The 17,955-nt window shown below is 37.3% G+C and overlaps 4 protein-coding genes across 5 annotated transcripts; 1 reads left to right on the forward strand and 3 right to left on the reverse strand.

The window, feature by feature from the left end:
* Window positions 1-2,255: 2,255 nt before the first annotated feature.
* LOC137139878 (14-3-3 protein beta/alpha-1) lies at window positions 2,256-6,718 on the reverse strand. Of its 2 annotated transcripts, none has more exons than XM_067527730.1 (6): window positions 6,568-6,718; window positions 5,132-5,428; window positions 4,891-5,014; window positions 4,389-4,552; window positions 4,129-4,224; window positions 2,256-4,017 (listed from the first exon to the last, which is right to left on the reverse strand). In XM_067527730.1, the coding sequence occupies exons 2-6, from the start codon at window positions 5,423-5,425 to the stop codon at window positions 3,961-3,963; spliced, it is 735 nt and encodes a 244-aa protein (XP_067383831.1). In that variant the 5' UTR covers window positions 5,426-5,428; window positions 6,568-6,718; the 3' UTR covers window positions 2,256-3,960. The 2 variants fall into 2 exon arrangements, with proteins under 2 accessions (XP_067383831.1, XP_067383830.1); XM_067527729.1 differs by having other exon boundaries at window positions 5,132-5,433; window positions 6,568-6,717.
* A 1,400-nt stretch (window positions 6,719-8,118) lies between these two features.
* Window positions 8,119-9,675, forward strand: ognb (osteoglycin, paralog b). The gene is made up of 6 exons (XM_067527728.1): window positions 8,119-8,257; window positions 8,372-8,450; window positions 8,669-8,833; window positions 8,919-9,121; window positions 9,230-9,322; window positions 9,428-9,675. The coding sequence occupies exons 1-6, from the start codon at window positions 8,159-8,161 to the stop codon at window positions 9,596-9,598; spliced, it is 810 nt and encodes a 269-aa protein (XP_067383829.1). The 5' UTR covers window positions 8,119-8,158; the 3' UTR covers window positions 9,599-9,675.
* LOC137139880 (small integral membrane protein 4) lies at window positions 9,194-13,264 on the reverse strand. The gene is made up of 2 exons (XM_067527732.1): window positions 12,936-13,264; window positions 9,194-10,308 (listed from the first exon to the last, which is right to left on the reverse strand). The coding sequence occupies exons 1-2, from the start codon at window positions 13,087-13,089 to the stop codon at window positions 10,217-10,219; spliced, it is 246 nt and encodes an 81-aa protein (XP_067383833.1). The 5' UTR covers window positions 13,090-13,264; the 3' UTR covers window positions 9,194-10,216.
* Window positions 13,265-14,308: 1,044 nt separating this feature from the next.
* kctd6b (potassium channel tetramerization domain containing 6b) lies at window positions 14,309-17,953 on the reverse strand. Its single transcript, XM_067527731.1, has 3 exons — window positions 17,797-17,953; window positions 16,546-16,653; window positions 14,309-15,864 (listed from the first exon to the last, which is right to left on the reverse strand). Exons 2-3 carry the CDS (start codon window positions 16,570-16,572, stop codon window positions 15,178-15,180), a joined length of 714 nt encoding a protein of 237 aa, XP_067383832.1. The 5' UTR covers window positions 16,573-16,653; window positions 17,797-17,953; the 3' UTR covers window positions 14,309-15,177.
* Window positions 17,954-17,955: the final 2 nt, after the last annotated feature.

A 17,955-nucleotide genomic window follows, 5' to 3' on the forward strand; every position in this document is an offset into this window, starting at 1 on the left:
ATTGGCTATTTCAAGAAAGAAGAAATACATTTGTTTTGTTTTTGTCCAGGGTCACTGGTGTGCTAACAAACTGAGCACCGATTGTCAAAGTCTGATCCCATACAATCTCTATGGGACAAGAGTGAAATGATGGCAAAGTTTTCATGGCGGCCATGCAGGGATTTACCAAAAATCTTAAAACAAAGAAGCAATGCAGTGTTGTGGCAATTAGCTCAGTATTTACTGGTAGAGAAACATGTCTTTGGAGGAGAAAATCTTTGTTGAACTTTTTCGGATCTCTAAATTCTAAGTTCCTGACTCTCAGCAATACAGGTCAAAAAAACAAAAACAAATGCAGGTTACTCGATTACCAGCACCAAGATATTTTTAATACTATGCAGACAGTACAGACTAGGGAAGAACAGTTCACTTACTTCCTGGTTCTGGGGTCATAGTTTTTGGGTCAGTTAGGTATGTTTTTGATAAAGCAATGGGAAGAGTATTCCCAATTTTGACCTGATTTTCAACAGTTTTAGGAATTCAGGATAAAAGCACAAAGAAGATACATTCTTCTTGTCAAAACTTGATTTAAAAAAAAAAAATTGGTTTTCTAATTACTTTGATACAAAAATGTCACAATTTTGATTGAGGCCAAATACACAATACAGTTTCAAAACAACATTGCTCCGTTTGTTCTGTTTTCATAACTGCTTTGCTTGTCTCAACAAGAAGTGATAGTGGATCAATCATACTTGATCATAGGCTGAAATCCTTCATCCTCTACCACAGCAAAGGGCCGCATCTCTTTCCCTATAAAACGACTCTAGTGTTGTAGTTAAGGATTTTGCCCCGTCTGAAATAAAAGGCTCTTAAACGCTGCATTGAGGGACTTGCTCCTTCCTTCTGGTCTGTCTCCACCTCGAGGTGTCAACGGACAGTCATGTGTGATTGCCTTTTTAAAGTGCTCATCATATATGGAAGTATTGCTGCTAGCACAAGCCACAGGTGTTGCACAGGTACAACTAAATCCCTTAATTCCATCAACTGGCAGGCTTTTCTCCCGGAAAAAATTTTTCCCCGCGTGCTTCAAACAATTTCAAATGGACCGAACGGCATACACGTGCTCTAACAGTGACGAGTGAAACAAATAACGATATGAACTTTTGATTTTTTTTTTTGTTTGTTTTTCTCGGACCCTCCCACCCCGCGAGCAAACTGCACTAAACGTACATGTTTGTATTGTAGCTATACGTTGATGGTAACAAATATGACTATAAAGTTAAATATACATACTTGTTTAGAAAAGTCAACTGGATATTATCACATTCGTCATATGAGGCACGTTATTTACTGCAGGACGACAATAGTCTAATAACCTGGTAAATGAGTAAGGTGGGTTAAGAAGGACCCCAAAATAAAAATAGTGTGGATTAGCCCTGCCAAAGTTCGCTTTTATTTGGGACGTAAAGAGGGAAACCTAAAAGTGAGCCATTCATTCAAAATTTTAAACACCTTTTTGTTAAATTGTGTTACACAAAGTTACAACACCTTTGCAGTTTGACCCCACATTAAGATTTGTGAAAGTCTAAGAGTTTTCTACATCCAGACTTAAGTGTTACTGTCACTACTTTCCCACCATTCTGGCCAAACGCTGTGAAGAAAACGTGTATAATATAAATTATATTATCATTCAAGGTTTTCATCGGCTACCAATTTACGTTACAACGTAGTTTTAGTTGGTGCAATAAACTACAGTAACAGTCAGGATTGCTTAAAATAGCTTCTTGGCAAAAAAAAAAACACCTTAAAACAAGCTAACTCCAAGCTAACTTTCAAAATCTACCAATTTATGAAATTCACCAAAATTCACAAAATCGGTTCATATTTGCTTCATAAGAAGCTGCTAAATTTCAGCTACTCACGCCGATCAAAGTCGACAAAGTTCCCATTACTTACAGCTTTAAATAGCCAAAGCTTCTGCCTTGTGAGGTCAGACGGTCAGGGCAGTAGGTAGACACACTTTCGGGATAGCCGGGATGGTTTTCGTTTAATTATGACCGCGGAACACCTGCAGCGCTCCTCCGCGAATTGCGTCTCCACTCAGGATGTTATTTTATGTGATACTACGCGATGACAGCTAGTTTTCGCAATACAAAAGTTCACAACGTTATTTCACCCTTTAGCTATTGTCAGAAATTTTATAGTTGATTTTTTGTAATACACCAACTTAAAAAAAAATATTACTTGTGAACAAAAATGAAGACGTAATTTGCCTGTTATCTTAAACGAAACTTTATTTCACTGAATGGTCTTTGACACTTTCCTATTTCTTACATGTATAGTGAAACTAGAATGGTTTTAAGATACATAAACACAAAGCTAGAATTACACCAACCATTGTTTATCTCCATTTTGTCATTGATTTTTAGAGCTAATCTAAATTTTAACAACCACGTGTGTGCACTGGGTAATAGACTGTTACAGAAGCAAATTTTAGCCATAAGACTTGTCAGTAAAAACAAAGCAAGTAGATACCTGATATACAGACAGGCTTCGTTCCACATTCACTAACTGCATTTTCATCAAGCATTACAATAAACTGACATTTTTTTCAACATAAGATCTCAATTCATTGGAGCATTGTCAGAGTAAACAGACTGTCAGCTAAAATGTGGAATGGTGCCTTCAACTACAATATGTGGAATGTAGTGGTGATACATGGTATTGTGACACTGAGCTTCTTTCCAAAGTGATGGGCTTCTCCAAATTGCATCTTCACATTAGATCTGATTTCTGATCCGATCATTCACAACAGCTATCTGATGCATATGGGTAAAACCCAAGGTCAACATTTACTAATTTTAAATTTTTCTGATCTAACTCGTTCGAGATTTCTAAAATAAGCAGATGCTGCAACCCAAATGAAAAGAAGCTGCAAGAGAAAGCCAGGCACAAAAATGTGTTTGGAGAAAACAACCGCTTTAAGAGGAATATTTTGCAAGCAGGATTGATACAGTGTGGTAAGACATTTTCAATTAACATCAATAAAAGGTTACTTTAAGTTTTACATAAAGATGATAGTCAAACTTGCAAAATACATGGAGCCACATTTACGCACATACAATTTTCATTGTACTGAGATCAAGCAGCACCTGAACAGTGAGTAAAACTACAATGACAATCCATACTTATTTCAAAAAAAACAAACCAAAAAACAAAAAGGAGCACTGCCTTTTCAAAAGCCTACTAATGTGGAATGTCTTATGTCTCAACATATCTAATATGACAATTTAAGGGGTTCCTTAGAACTTTTGTGAATTTGTGAACATGATCAAGGAGCATTACACCAAGATGTCAGTGTCACAATACAGCCTGCCTCCTTTCTGTATGAGCCCACAGCAGAATTGCAGTTAGTTGAATACAGGATTGTACGTATCTGGTAATTCAAACACTGTTCAAAACTGTTTAGGGTTGTGAAGCTAATGGAACACCTACCATCACAGTGTTTGGTGGAAATCAACTGCCAGTTTAATTACCATACAATAAAACCTGTAAATATGAGGAATCAAAAATAAGAAAAGTAACAAAAAAGGGAAAATGCACAACAAACTAGCTGGGACATAGGAATTTGGAAGGACGATTAGATTTCACAACACCCCCCCACCCGTTGCAGTCTTTCACATACATTCACTCTTTCACATCCATTCACTCTGTCACTCACTACATACAGACACACAAAGCTGACAATAACAACATGGACTCTCTAATTAATACAATGTTTCCACAAAGTGACTGAACCTGCTAACAACTGAAAATTACCCTGTCACCTCACAATGAACTGAGAGGGGTAAACTAGTTGGTCAGGAGCAATTCAGGCTGTTTGTCATACAGAAGTGGGAGGGGCTGATGGAGTGGAGGGGGATGTATATAAGCTGTCTGTGTTTAAGATAAGAGTGTAGGTGGATTAACAGTGCAATTCCATTAGTTTTCCCCATCTCCGGTCTCAGCCTCATCTGCTTGGTTTTCTGATGTCCACAGCTAGGAACAGAAAAAAAATTACAAAACATTATTTGCTATGAATTAATATCAATACACACCCACCCACCAACCAAGGTCAATCATTAGGTCAACCAGAGGCTTTAAACTCACAGTCAGGTTGTCCCTTAGTAGTTGCATGATCAGGGTGCTGTCTTTGTAAGAATCCTCGTTCAAAGTGTCAAGTTCGGCAATTGCTTCATCAAATGCCTGAAATATAAAAAATTAAACCTGCAATTTAAACTCTATAGTGGAGTGGTATTCTCTAAACGCTAGCTGGCACTGACCAAACAAAACTTTTCAGCATTTCTTTGAATTAGTCAGTAATGGAAAAAATTAGAAAGCATTACATTTTTAAAGGTTTCAATTCATACCGTCTTAGCCAAGCTGCAAGCCTTGTCCGGGTTGTTAAGTATTTCATAGTAGAAGACTGAGAAATTGAGAGCCAGGCCAAGCCTGATAGGGTGTGTTGGCTGCATCTCCCCTTTGCTTATGTCAAAAGCTTGCTGGTACGCCTGCTGGGAATTCTCCACTGTATCTTGAGGCAGAAAAAAAAAAAAAAAAAAAAAACACAAACTGTATATAATTTTGTTTCACCATTTTGAATACATTTTAAAGGATTATTTAAAAAAAAAAAAGATATGAAAAATTATATTGATAGTCTACTATTCACTCTTTTTTTAGTCTTGAAGGAAGTTTTAGCCTACCTCTTCATGTGTTAAGTTGGAAATTAAAAGTCATTGCTCAAACAATTTCACATTACACATAATTTCACAAGTTGTAAAATAAGCTGCCGTTATAAAAAAATTAGTTCTGTTAAGCTTTAAACACAATGTTACAATACAAATACATTATGCTAATCATATCCTGACTTACCCTTCTTAGTATCACCAGACGCAACCTCTGAGAGGTATCTATAATAGTCGCCTTTCATTTTCAGATAGAACACCTTGCTTTCGGCAGCAGATGCATTGGCAATGAGATAGTTGTCCAGTAGCCCCTGAAACATAAGTGAATTGTTTTCAGTTTTGTGAAAATCAGGCATAACACGTAAGCACTATCAATGCAAGTGTCAGTAAGGAATAACTTCAGGGTCAAAGAAATTAGTAGTTCTTACAAGCACATCATGGCAGATTTCCTGGAGCTCAGATTCAATTTTCTCTCGGTATTCACGTGCCATCTGCTGTTTTTTGTCATTTCCCTCTGTCTTCTGCTCAATGCTGGAAATGACACGCCAGGATGAACGGCGTGCTCCTACCACATTCTTGTAGGCCACAGAAAGAAGGTTGCGCTCCTCGTTCGACAGCTCCGCACCTTGCTCCGTCACTGACTTCATGGCTGCGGCCATGTCATCATAGCGCTCAGCCTGCTCAGCAAGCTTGGCCTTCTGTACCAGGTCGTTCTTATCCATTTTCTAGACTTAGGAAAAGACAATAGAGTATTAATAGTGGTTATATGCAGTTTATTAAAAGAAAGTTTTACAGTTTTCCTCCCATTGCCCTTTCACCTGACATTTATGTGCTTTAACTATGCTATATGAACTGTGAAATGCTTACATTTCCTTTTGATCACCAGGTCTTTCAGCAAGGAAACCACTTGATTCCAGTATAAGCATCGCGAACTGGGCCCCATGGCAAGTGGGTCAACCATACACATTATGCTAAGGTTAGCTGCTAGCGGGTTAATAAGAGTTCTCCAATCCTGCCGCGTCCTAATCGTTAACAGCCCATATTCGTCTAAATATGAATGGTTCCAGTTCTTCAAAATCTTTGCAACTGCTGTAATGTAAAATTTGGGATACACCACACATTTAGGGCTAGTTTAACGTTGCTTTAACACACACTCTCTACATCAGCCGAAACCCTCCCGGGTCAAGTTTTAATGCCCTCCCCTAATGTTGCTAGCAACGCTAGCAGGATGATACATTTTGCTAACTAGTGTTAGCATTAGGTTGATAAAGCTGAACGATCTGATTTATTATCTGCTTCGTTTCCGTTTATGTTGTCAACCTTACCGGATTAGATAATATTACTGCTGCTAATCTGTCGTATTCATGATATCGCAGAGCAAGTAAATTGGCTAATAGGTAGCTAGCAAACGTCGTCTAATGTAGCGTTACCGCTATTTAACGGTAACGTTCATTAGCTAACGTTCACGCTAGGCCACTAAAGGTAACAGATGAGTTTCGTTTAAAAACGGTTTAGGTGCTAGCAACCATCATTTGTCCTTTTCACAATCAAAAGAAAATTAAAGCTGGAGGTGTAATGTTTAACTATGGCCTAAAATTCATTTTTAACAGCAGTGCTGCGGCCCATCCAGGCTGCCGAGCCTGTCAGAACAAAGTGTCATGGAATCCGTTAGTTCACTAGCTAGCATTAGCTGTATTAGCTGCATTAGCTGCTAGTCTGAAAGCTAACCGACTAGCCTTTCACAAACCCAGCTAGCCTGCTCAGTTACCATGATGGCTCCCCAATAGGATTCCGCCAGCCACGGTAAACTAACCATTGTAACATTATAAAATACTGTTCACACGCACAAGAATATTAAACTTACAATATTGGGGACTTTTAATCCTGCTTTTTTTTCTCTGGACGATTCAACCTCCGTCCTCCGTCTTGCTGAGCGTATCGTTCAGGGCAGTACCACTTCCGCTACTCTGGTACTTCTGTTTCCTCTTTTCTCACCACACATCTGCCTTACGTAATGCAGCCACTGCTCATACACTAAGTAAGATAATTACTATAAAACATTATTAATATAACCAAACTGATAATGCTGTTAATGAAATGACACACAGTTATTATGGTTTAACGGATCTGTAAGAATTTAAAAATAATAAACCACCAATATCGCAATAGGCCTGTTGATTTGGTTACTTGAGTTTTTTTTTTTGATTAATCAAATGTAATAAATCAAAGTCTGCATATCAACATAGCTGGTGAGTCTTGCCTGACACTAATGTTGTTAGTGACAGCTTCCTCTTAGTTTCTCTGACAAATTGGCATATAATTTTGTTATAAGACTGGGAACTTCAGTTGATAATTTTGAACATTTCCATTTAACATTAGAACTGTCTGCACTCTTTAAACACATGACTATATAAACTATTATGGGTCGAAAATTGAGAGACTCGTGTTGATCAAATCATTTAAATAGCTAGAATTTATCAGTACAGTAAGACACCAAGGTCAAAGGTCAAGCTCAGTGGTAAAGTAGCACATTTTGCTCATTGACACCTAAGGAGGGGCCTTACCCTTATATTCCATTTAAAGATTTCTTTCTATAATCTACTAGTCTGCAGCACAAGTAATATGTTAGAAATCATCTTTAAATTTTAAGACATTTCAATCCATATTATCTACATTTGATAACTGTCTTTGTGTGTATAACAGTAGGCATGTAACAAACGATCATAATTTGTTATTTTTTACATGAACAGATAATTAGGTTTATAAATTTACAAAAGTTTAAAGAGCCCAAAGTGACATCTTCCCTGCTTGTTCTATTTGAACAACATTTCAAATACCAATAATATATAACATAGTTTATAGTATTATAAGACTAGGAAAAAAATGAAAACTGGAGATGTCACAATTTGAGCAGCCCTCTCCTGAAGAAAGAGGGAGTACATTAAGTGCTGTTTTAAGATGGTATTTAAACGTAAGTATTAAGTTGAAGGAAGGACATTTCAAATGCCCAGTTCATTGTTTCCTTTGGCAAATCAATTTTAAAAAATGACTCTAATTTTCCCATAAATAACTGAAACTTGGCTTCGCTCTGTTTTCCAATATCAACACTGTCGCTGAAATTATAGCTTAACAGCAGCATTTATTTTGTTCATGTGTTGATTTGCTCCCAACAAATATTTCAATCATCACATTGTGCTCAATATGTCCCTGTTAGCAAAAACAGATGTTATTGTGTCTGCTTACTGTACAAAAATACACTATAATGGTCTCAAAGAGCCTTCATGACTGCTGGGTGAGGCACACAAGCTGCGCACATTGAGTTAAAAGTTTTACGTTCCTACTCAGCAGTTAACTACCAGCTTAATAAGACTGGATGGAAAATATTCTGCTCGCATGCATCTCAGATTGCAGCCTAGCAGACAGCAGCCGTTTCTCCCACCAGCAACCAAGGAAATATGATGCAATTAAGGACTTTAATATTTCCATCTGTTGTAGTCCCATGGATACTGGTTTCTGCAGCAAAATCTGAATACATGGAAGCAACAAAACCAAAGGTAAAATATATATTTTGGTGCTTATATGTTGTATTAACAAGCAAGTGGATGCAATGCAAAATGAGTTGGGAGGAAAAGCACTGGTATTATTAAAGTTTCTTCTTCTTTTCACAGAAAGACTTTGTAAACTTACTTGACTATGGTTTACCTCAAGACTCAGTTACAGACCAAGCAGTAGCTCCAAAAGTCAATGGTAAGGTCAAACATTTTCCAGCAAGTTTTTAGGCGGATTATGCTGCTAAAGCATTCTTCCACATTTTTGTAAATGTAGCTAAAGCCTGTACTATGTAATGATGAGGCTGATGATTTTCCTCGTCTAAAGTGTTTGTAAGGCTGCATGGACTAATTAGTCAATTTATTCAAAAGAAAAACTTTCCGTATAAATTAAAACAATGTGATTTTGATTTGCAGAATTGCCGACATGTCTACTGTGTGTTTGCCTGAGTGGATCTGTTTATTGTGAGGATGTGTTGCCTGAAATGACCGCTGTCCCAGCCCTGCCAAGGGAAACTGCCTATCTCTATGCACGATTCAACAAAATCACAAAAATAAGCAATAAAGATTTTGCTGACATGGGTGAATAAACAATTAGCACATTTTTATCTTATTCTACTTATGTGGGTTTAATCTTCCAAGCTCTCCCTTTTTCTGTGTTTGGTAGCTACGTTAAGAAGAATTGACCTAACTGGGAATCTTATTGCTGAGATAGAGGATGGAGCATTTTCAAAACTCCCCAATCTTGAGGAGCTCACTCTTGCAGAAAACAAACTGACTAAACTTCCTACACTTCCCACCAAACTAATTTCATTCAATGCCAATTTCAACAAGCTTAAAACCCAGGGTGTAAAGGCAACTGCTTTCAAAGTAAGCTACTTTGTAATCCAAAATTGTTCCAGACATTTCTTACTCACACCAATGTGTGAAAGAATAGTTGGCCTGAGTCAAAATATTTTTATTATATTTTTCTTGCAGAAACTCACAAGACTGGCATATCTTTACCTTGGAAACAATGAACTGACAGCAGTACCCCAGCTTCCAGAGTCTCTTTATGTTGTGCACCTTCAAGTACGTTTATCTATACCAGAAAAACAAAAACTAACCTACTGCCTATGGAGTTGGATGTAAATACACAGTTGGTAATTTTCATGTGCTTGGATTGGTTTCGTGCAGAATAACAAGATAGCAACAATCACAGATGAGACGTTCTGCAAAGGTAACAACAGTCACTACATTCGGACCAACATGGACCAGGTACGGCTGGACGGGAACCCCCTAAGGATGGCGCAGCATCCTAACAGTTTCATCTGTCTGCAGTCTCTTCCTATCGGATGGCACAACTAAACCTACCAAAGCAGGATTCTGACAGAAGTAAACTGATGTTCTGTGTAAACTAAAAGAGCAAAGCAGTAAATATAATTTACAAAATAAACTCATCACAGAGTTTTTATATAGTCAGTAAATCAAACCTCTCAACAGTTTCTTGTATAGACAGAAGCCATATAATGATAGAACAGCAAGATTTATACAAGGGGATAAAGAGCTTTCTTTTCCTATTGGTGCTATCTGCCAGCATTAAACACATTTGTGTAAAATCATTCAAGATGTTTTTTAATACAAAGACTGTTTTGTATTTGTTTCTCTTGTTGCAATTTGCTGTCTTGGAAGGTGCTCTGCAATGTTTTTATGAAATCAACAAAAACTTACTATAAACAGTGAAATATGGTTATGATTATATCACACCATTCACTTTATGTCTGCTATGCTGCAACTGTTTTCTTAAACTGATGACCATATAGACAATAAAATCTGCATGTTCGAAGTGAGTTCTCAGCCTTTCATAACTAAGACCAAGTAAAATCTTATTAAGTTTACTGAAGCCTGTTTGAAAAAAGTAAGGGAGCATATATTTCAACGTGTCCTTAGATGAAATGCAATGTCCATATTAAATTCAACCATTGTTCACTTGGCGGCAGGCTCATTAGGAACTGTTAGTCCACTTGTTATCTTCTGCTGGTACTCCCGTTCTGATTGTTTTCTTCGGTAGACATCGTCTGGCAAGAAAAATGAATATTAAGAGACTGAAATGAGACACCTGTAATACAGAAAGTTAAAGCTGCAGTAAATAAAAAAGCAAAACTTATTGGAGAACTTAGACCATGCTGTGGCTGGTTTATGCTTGCTGCATATACCTTATTATAGGGGCTTTTTAAGTCAGTGTAAAAACTAGTCAATGAGCTTGAAATAATTATTGCTTGCAGCCATTCTTCATATGTAGAGGCTGTTAAATAATTCATTCTTAATATGCTTTATGTAAAAGATGACAAAGTGAATTAAAAAGTTATCTTTCAAGGCTAGTCTTTTTTGTTTAAAACTGACATTGGAACTCATGTAGGCTTCAGATACATTTTTAAATATATTTTTGCACAGAACAAATAGTGTGAATTTTGTCCTTCCCACATACGCAAAATGAAACCACGTTAAGAAGGGTCTGTATGAAAAGAAGGGATTATTACTGCAATAAAGGAAGAAAGCCTATTGTACATATGATTACCTAGCATTTAATCTAGACTTGAAAAAATTGTGAACCTATACTTACAGGCCTTTTTCCACAACAGGCACTTTAACGTGTCGTAGTAGGAAAAGGAACAGATGTTACTAATAACATTAACAGTGCCCTGTTCTATTCAAGTGTCCCAGTAGGCTTTCACTGTGAGCTAATATGCAGAGACAATTTTCCACAGCAGCTCACATGGCTTGCAATAGCAATGAAAGCACAGGTATAGAAAAAACAATAATAAGCAATGTGTCCCTTAAAATAGAGCCCAGTTCTACTAGTTCACTGGCCAGGAGTACTGGGACACTTTGATGAAGGCAGAATTAAGCCTTCATCAGCACAATTTGTTAGGCCTGTGCCTTTCATGCAACAACAACTGTCTAATTTGAAAAATGCCTGTACCAGGACTGTGAAACCAAAGACGCTGGAATACTGTCATATTACATTTTTCCATTTATGTTTGTGCTTTTCCTACAGTGACACAACAATGTGCCTTCTGTGAAGAAAACCTATGACTTATCCTGCAGAGTTTTTGCAAGTCTGGAAAAATTATAATGAAATATTTAATATCTAAACTCCCTCCTTCCTCTGCAGAGGAATGCATCTAGGAATAGGTTGTGGTTCTTTGCAGATGAAAACATCTCTCTGTATCCCTAAATGGCCTCACAACAGCAGGAGATAAAATGTGCAGGGCAGTTGTTTTCCCTTTTTTACAAAAGAGGATTTGAGTCATTTGAGTTCTTCAGAAAAAGCATATTAGAACAAATCTGGCACAGTAATATGGATTCACTGAGAGGAAAAACACACTAGGTTTTTTTTTCTTTTTAGTGATCCTGTGGCATTATCTACTCTTTGCAAGCACAGCTACAGAAATATCAATGCAATATCTACACTGTGATTTGCAATGCTAAAAACTAAATTTACTTTACTGTAAAGTACATTCTTTCAGTATAGATTACTCAAAAGTATTTCTATTTTCTATGATTGTATAGTAGTTTAACTTTAAGTAGTATATCTTTGATGTTCTTTGTTTTAGAGGTGAATGTGGTACTTTTTGTTTAGTCTTGGTCTTTTGAGCTTCATTACTTTGTGGGTCCACGTTTTAGCTGCATATACAAGCCAATCCGCTAAGAATTTCCTTTCTCTATACAAGGTTAGAGATTCAATTCCTGCCATCTCCCGGCCACGTGTCCTTAAATAAGACACTGAACCTCATATTGTCCCTAGTAACTGCTACTGATACAGTAATTAAGATCATGTTTTAGGATTATATCTTTGATGTTCTTTGTAATAGAGGTGAATGTGGTACTTTTTGTTTAGTCTTGGTCTTTTGAGCTTCATTACTTTGTGGGTCCACGTTTTAGCTGCATATACAAGCCAATCAGCTTAGAATTTCCTTTCTCTATACTTGGGATAAAATGTCTTGTTTATTCTTTCCATTTCAGTTTTAGTCTTACTTAAAAGGTAAGAGTTTCTAAGGGAAATGGGATGATAGTAGCGGTGCATCATGTGTATACATACATTTATTAAAGTATAGAAAACCTTGGGTAAGGTAATGGTATTCCATTAGAGATGTGCAAGGCCCCGGGCGTCATTTACCAAGATGTGTTACAATTATTCTCTTAATGGAGGCACTGTCATGTTTATTCAATGTCAGAAAACATTGCAAAAATTAAATTCAACTTATATATTTTGTCTGCAGGAAAGACCAAAAGGTCGTCTACTGGGTTGCCCTAGTCATTATTTTACAATAGCTATTTAGTTAACAGGGGCCATTAGGGGCTTAGCAACAACAAACGGCCCTGGAGGTTAACCCGATCATATCAGTGGGCTCGCTTTAAAGTCGGGGGAAACCGTGTCATGTCTCGTTGCTTAAACTTCACGTGAAGTTAGCATAAATAACTACTCAGTACCATACAGTAAGTATGAGAATATTACTGTTGAACGTTATATGCAGATCAGGCAAGAAGTGTGGAAGGTTTGGGGCTAGTTTGTTTAACAGTTATAGAAAATAAACAATAACTGACAATAACTAACAAGCTAACCGCGGAATGTGTCACTTGCTGGATACCAAGATAAAACCGATTACCTTTCTTTCCTTTGTTACACTAATTTTACACTTACAGAATGTCTCTCTTCCTATCCTCACGTTGATCATGATCCACTCCATGACGCCTCCGATGCAAAAGAAGATAGGAAGGAACCTGTACGTCCCAAATAGCCGTTTACCAGGGACAAGGTTCATCAAATAGCTTAAGTTCTTACTTCTCTGAAACATGTCGGGTGTCTCGATACACGCTCTACAAATCCATGGGGATAGTCTTAAATAATGTAAGTTATTTCAAGGATAAAGCGGGCATGGACTTGTCCTTCGCACATTGGCGTAATGGACGTTAGAGGGTGCGCTCGTTTTGTCGGATGGCATAAAGCAAATGAGCGGAGTAGTGAAGAATGTAATGGGATAACAGGGCAGGTCGACGCTGAAACCTAAAACTTACGTACCAGGAAGAGTCGGAATGCTGCGTTTGCTTGCAAACTTGGAAATGTTCACATCAACCTCATACAAGAAACGTTGAGGTTCATTAATAAGGTAATAAAGTTTCTTCTGTTTTTCATTTCTTTTCCTGTCATAATCAATTTGTAGACAGTGTGATTTAATTTTTAAAAAGGCATTCTCTTTTGAAATTTAATAAGTAATTTAAGCGGTAGGTCACTGGATGGAAATAAAGTGATCTCAAAGGGTACTCGTACAAACATCTATTCATTATCTGTAACAGCTTATCGTGTGTAGGGTCGCGAGGGGGCTTGAAGCCTATACCAGATGTCACAGGGCGAGAGGCGGGTTGAACTATCAACACACACATGAAATATCGAAAACATTGGCTGTCAATTAAAATTTTCAGATGAAAATGAGCATGCAAGGTGAAAGGGTTTAGGGTGCTGCCGTTTTAGGGACGCCCTGTTTTTAGCCATTAAAAGCTGGGTTTTAAATTTGTAAAAACATAAATAACAATGACTCCACTGCTTTTTTTCTTCAACAGACGAACCAAGATAAAAGAAAAATCCACCAGAACTGTCAAAGTAGAGCAGAAAAAAATGTTCAAAACAGATTTGTATTTGTAAAAATTTTATTCCATTTGTGAAAAAAAAGAAAAAGAAAAAAGGATTTCACAGTTTTTCCTCCATTAAACTAGACCAGCCCAGTAAGGGTACACCTCCCTGGTTTGTCTGAGAGCAGTAGTGTATGATCAAGATCTGTTCTAATGTTTTTTGGAGGGCGTGTTTTAACAGTGGGTTTTGAGTAGCACTTTGGCTTTAAATAAAATGTCACACCTTTTCATAATAATAAAAAAAAGAATCTGTATTATGACACAGGAACTGAAGTACTTATGGTTGTGAGGAGCTTTGATTCAGTGTTCAGACAAGCTTAAACACCAGAAAATCTGTAGTGAAAATAACCAAAGTTAAAATAAAAAGTTTAACCACAAACCAAAATGTAATGACTGATAAATACACCAATGGATTTATTTTGGCTCTTGTGATAAAACACATCACTGTTGATATGAGCTGTAAAGGTGTAACAGTATGATATAATACTGCAAAGCAGATGGCGGAAACACATTTACAAACACCAAACAATCAGACACATGCAACAACTCCAAAATTTTTCAGAAATAGTACCATACAGGCCATACGAGACGATAAGAGAGCTAAGAGGTAATTTTTCTATTCTAAATTTACCAGAAACAAATTAGCCTGGACATTAAAAAAAAAAAAGTTTCTAAAAAGAAAACCTTGTGACACTTGGGATCTAAATCATTTGGGCAGTCTCTAGTTTAGAGCATAACTTGTGACCAGAACAGCTTTTACAATGTCTTCTTTTTGACTTTTTCCCAAACTGTGATATAAATGTACATGAATGTATATTACACTGTGGTTTTAATAGGTATGTCTCAAATCTTGATTGTCTACCTGTTCACAACCAGTTTATTACAATCTCTGGAGTAAATAGGTGCAGGTATTTTAACTACATTAAATAATAATTATTACTATAAAGATCATTATGCCCACATGTTTAGCATCATTGGGGTATAATACAGTGTCCTTGAGTACATAAATAATAACTACAGGGGATTTTAAATTTGCAGTGGCAGCACAAAGAAGAAAGCCAAAAAACAAAAGAATTCAAATTTTTATTTCAATTACTATCATTCCGGAATGTGAGCTTTATACAATGTACTACATTGGCTAAAATTAAAAAAACATTAATACATTACTGAAGTCAGACTTGTTCTTTTTTTCATGATGAATTTTGTAACATGAAGACAAATCAAATGGTATCTCCATCTACAACAACTGCTGTAACTCAGTCTTCAACTTTGTGAGCTGGTCGACAGAAAGTCCAGTGATGCTCCACTGTGTTCTCGTTTGCACGCTCACTCATGTGATGCACACGTGTGTTCCGGATGGTGAAGCCTTGTTTCATTATGTAGTCCATGAGGTGAACCCTTAGGGACACCTCTTGATGATAGTCACAGGGTCCGAAAGTGAAGGATACCTGACAGTCTCTGGTGTCCATCATGTGTTTGTTCCACTTAGTGAAGTTGTTTGAGATTCCTTCCAGCAGGGCGTGAACCTTTGTAGTAATGGTGAGCTGTGTGATGATAACAGCAACTGGGTTTGAGTATTTTGACAGTTTCCGTGTGCTAGAGAGCTCTACTACCTGCTCGAATATGTCATGAGGGTACAGCGGCTTGGGATCGTTAAGGCACTGGATTAAAGGTTCAATCTGGTAGAAGTCTGCTTCCTTCCTCAGGAGGTCTGTCTCTGTGAAGTCCACAGGAAGCGTAAGCTCAGATGTCCGCAGGAAGTTCAGGATGTACCGGAAAAGGGTTCCATCCCGATCTATGAAATAATTCCCTTGGGAATCGCGAGTTGTGGGGAAATCTCCCCTGAACATGGCGCCCAACATGGAGTCTGGATAGCGCTGTAGGGTGGATAAACTTGTAGTGTACAAGTGGCCTCCCACATTCAAGGTAACAGGGGTGGTCATCTAAGGAAAAAAGAAGTAGAGGGTGAGAATTGCTTGTTTGTTTGTTTTTTAATTAAGGTAGCTGGTATGGGTAATGCACAAAAAGTTTAGAATTTAGTCTTCCGCTTTGTATTATTCCTCAAGCTAAAAAACATGGGCTGTAATACATGTGGTGGTTCATATGAGCAGATGTTTCTTCATACTTCAGTTTGTGTTCATGCCTTTAGTCTAGGGGTGCAAGTCAATATTTTCCAGTCTTCAATAGGAATGTTGTATCTTAGAAACATACAATACAATCATTTCTGTGGTACTAGTCAAAATGTATTAAATCATTAGATAAAGGAAGACACTTTATTCATCCCAAAGAGAAATTCACAATGTAACTTAAATGAAGATCAGGCCATTTCTATTAAAAGATTATATATGCATCCAGATAATTTCAGATACTTCACTTTTTTTTTTGGGGGGGGGGGGGGGGTATTCAATCTTTCTATATTTCGTTCTATATCATCTGTCCACTTATTCCAGCAGCAACATCAAACTAAATTCCTAATAAAAAGTTGAACACCTTTCTAAAACAATACTGTTTGAAGCTGCATTAGCAACAGTGTGGACATAATATTAAAATCAATACAATCTGGTATTTTCCATCAGGTATATCTGAAAATTGCCATAACAAGTGGGATTATATTAACCTCTTACCCTATGTCCCCAGTCTCCATTATCCATTTGTAGAACAATCCCTGCTTGGTCAGAACCAAAACAGACAGGAAACAGGTCTAGTTTGGCTTAGGCCTATTTCAGTTTTACCTGTCAAAAAAAAATGTCAGCATTAGATGTAGCAGGGTTATGTAGGGTATGATGTACAGTCATGTAGGCTTTGTCAAATCATGTAGCAACCTGATGATTTGTAAACTAGTGAATGAAGCAGTTGACAAAGACTATAATTGGCAACTATTGTGATTATTGCTCAACAGTTCTGAATAATGCAATATTGTAAAAAATAACCTGATTTTAGCTTCTCAAATTTAAATATTTTGTAATTTATTTCTTCTGGTAAAAATGTGAATATCTTTTAAGTCATGTGAAGACAAACCTTGGGCTAAAAGAAATTTAAATATTTCACATTTTACTCAATACTCATTTACAGCCACAATAAAATGTTTTCAGTTTCTTCAAAAAGAAGTACATAAAATCCACACATTTTAGAGGCTGACAACACTAAATGCTTAGCAACAGAATCCCCTGTCATAAATAATAACTGGTTAATATTAGTTGATGGATTAGGTTTTGGATCATTTGAACATTCCGTTGACTCCTGACATCTCCATTCATGCTGATGAATATCATTGGAGATAATCAAACCCTTCAGAACAGATAAGCAGTTAAACACTGTCATGCCAACTGCTGTTTTCAAAGTCAGTGGTGAACTTTAAACCTTGTGTTTGTGAGTTTGGTCATTATTTAGGACTAGGGAGGGAGGAGAGGTGATTCATTAGCAGAAAGCTTCTCCTCTCAAAGTGAAACTGGATGAGCATAAACATGTTCATTTACAAGATGTTAAGAATTAGCTCTTTAGAAGCCATCTAATAAAGTGATGGCTGCTAATGAAGCCAACTTTGAGTTTAGGTAACGTTAAATTAGCTAGCGACCTTAACGTATCCCACCGTCTGCCTTAAAACAAGCTATAAGCTAACGAGGTCATATCGCACACAACAGAATATAACGTTATTACGTGTACTTCTGTTATTAAAAGTGTAAAGCTAGCAGAGGTGCATTAAGGGCACAACTGCAGTGCAAGAAAATACATCGCGTGTATCATATAGAAAAATGTTGATCGTTTAGCCTTCTAGCTGTTTGCTAGCTAGCGGGCTAATCTAACTAGCACTCCCGGAACCACTACCGTTAGCAGCTGTTACAACAGAGTTAACGCCCGGATCCTAGTTACAGTACCTGCAGGTCAAGCACACGTTTTACCAAATCCTTACGAGGTCGATGTAAAGCCTGCTTCTCTTTCTGGTCCAATAACAGCCGCCTGTGGTTACTATTTAACCGTGCAGTCAGACGGTCATTGATGTTTGCCGCTGCTCGCACCAGGCAGCTGTGCTCTTC

Source organism: Channa argus, chromosome 13 (assembly GCF_033026475.1).
Source record: "Channa argus isolate prfri chromosome 13, Channa argus male v1.0, whole genome shotgun sequence".
Classification (NCBI taxonomy): domain Eukaryota; kingdom Metazoa; phylum Chordata; class Actinopteri; order Anabantiformes; family Channidae; genus Channa; species Channa argus.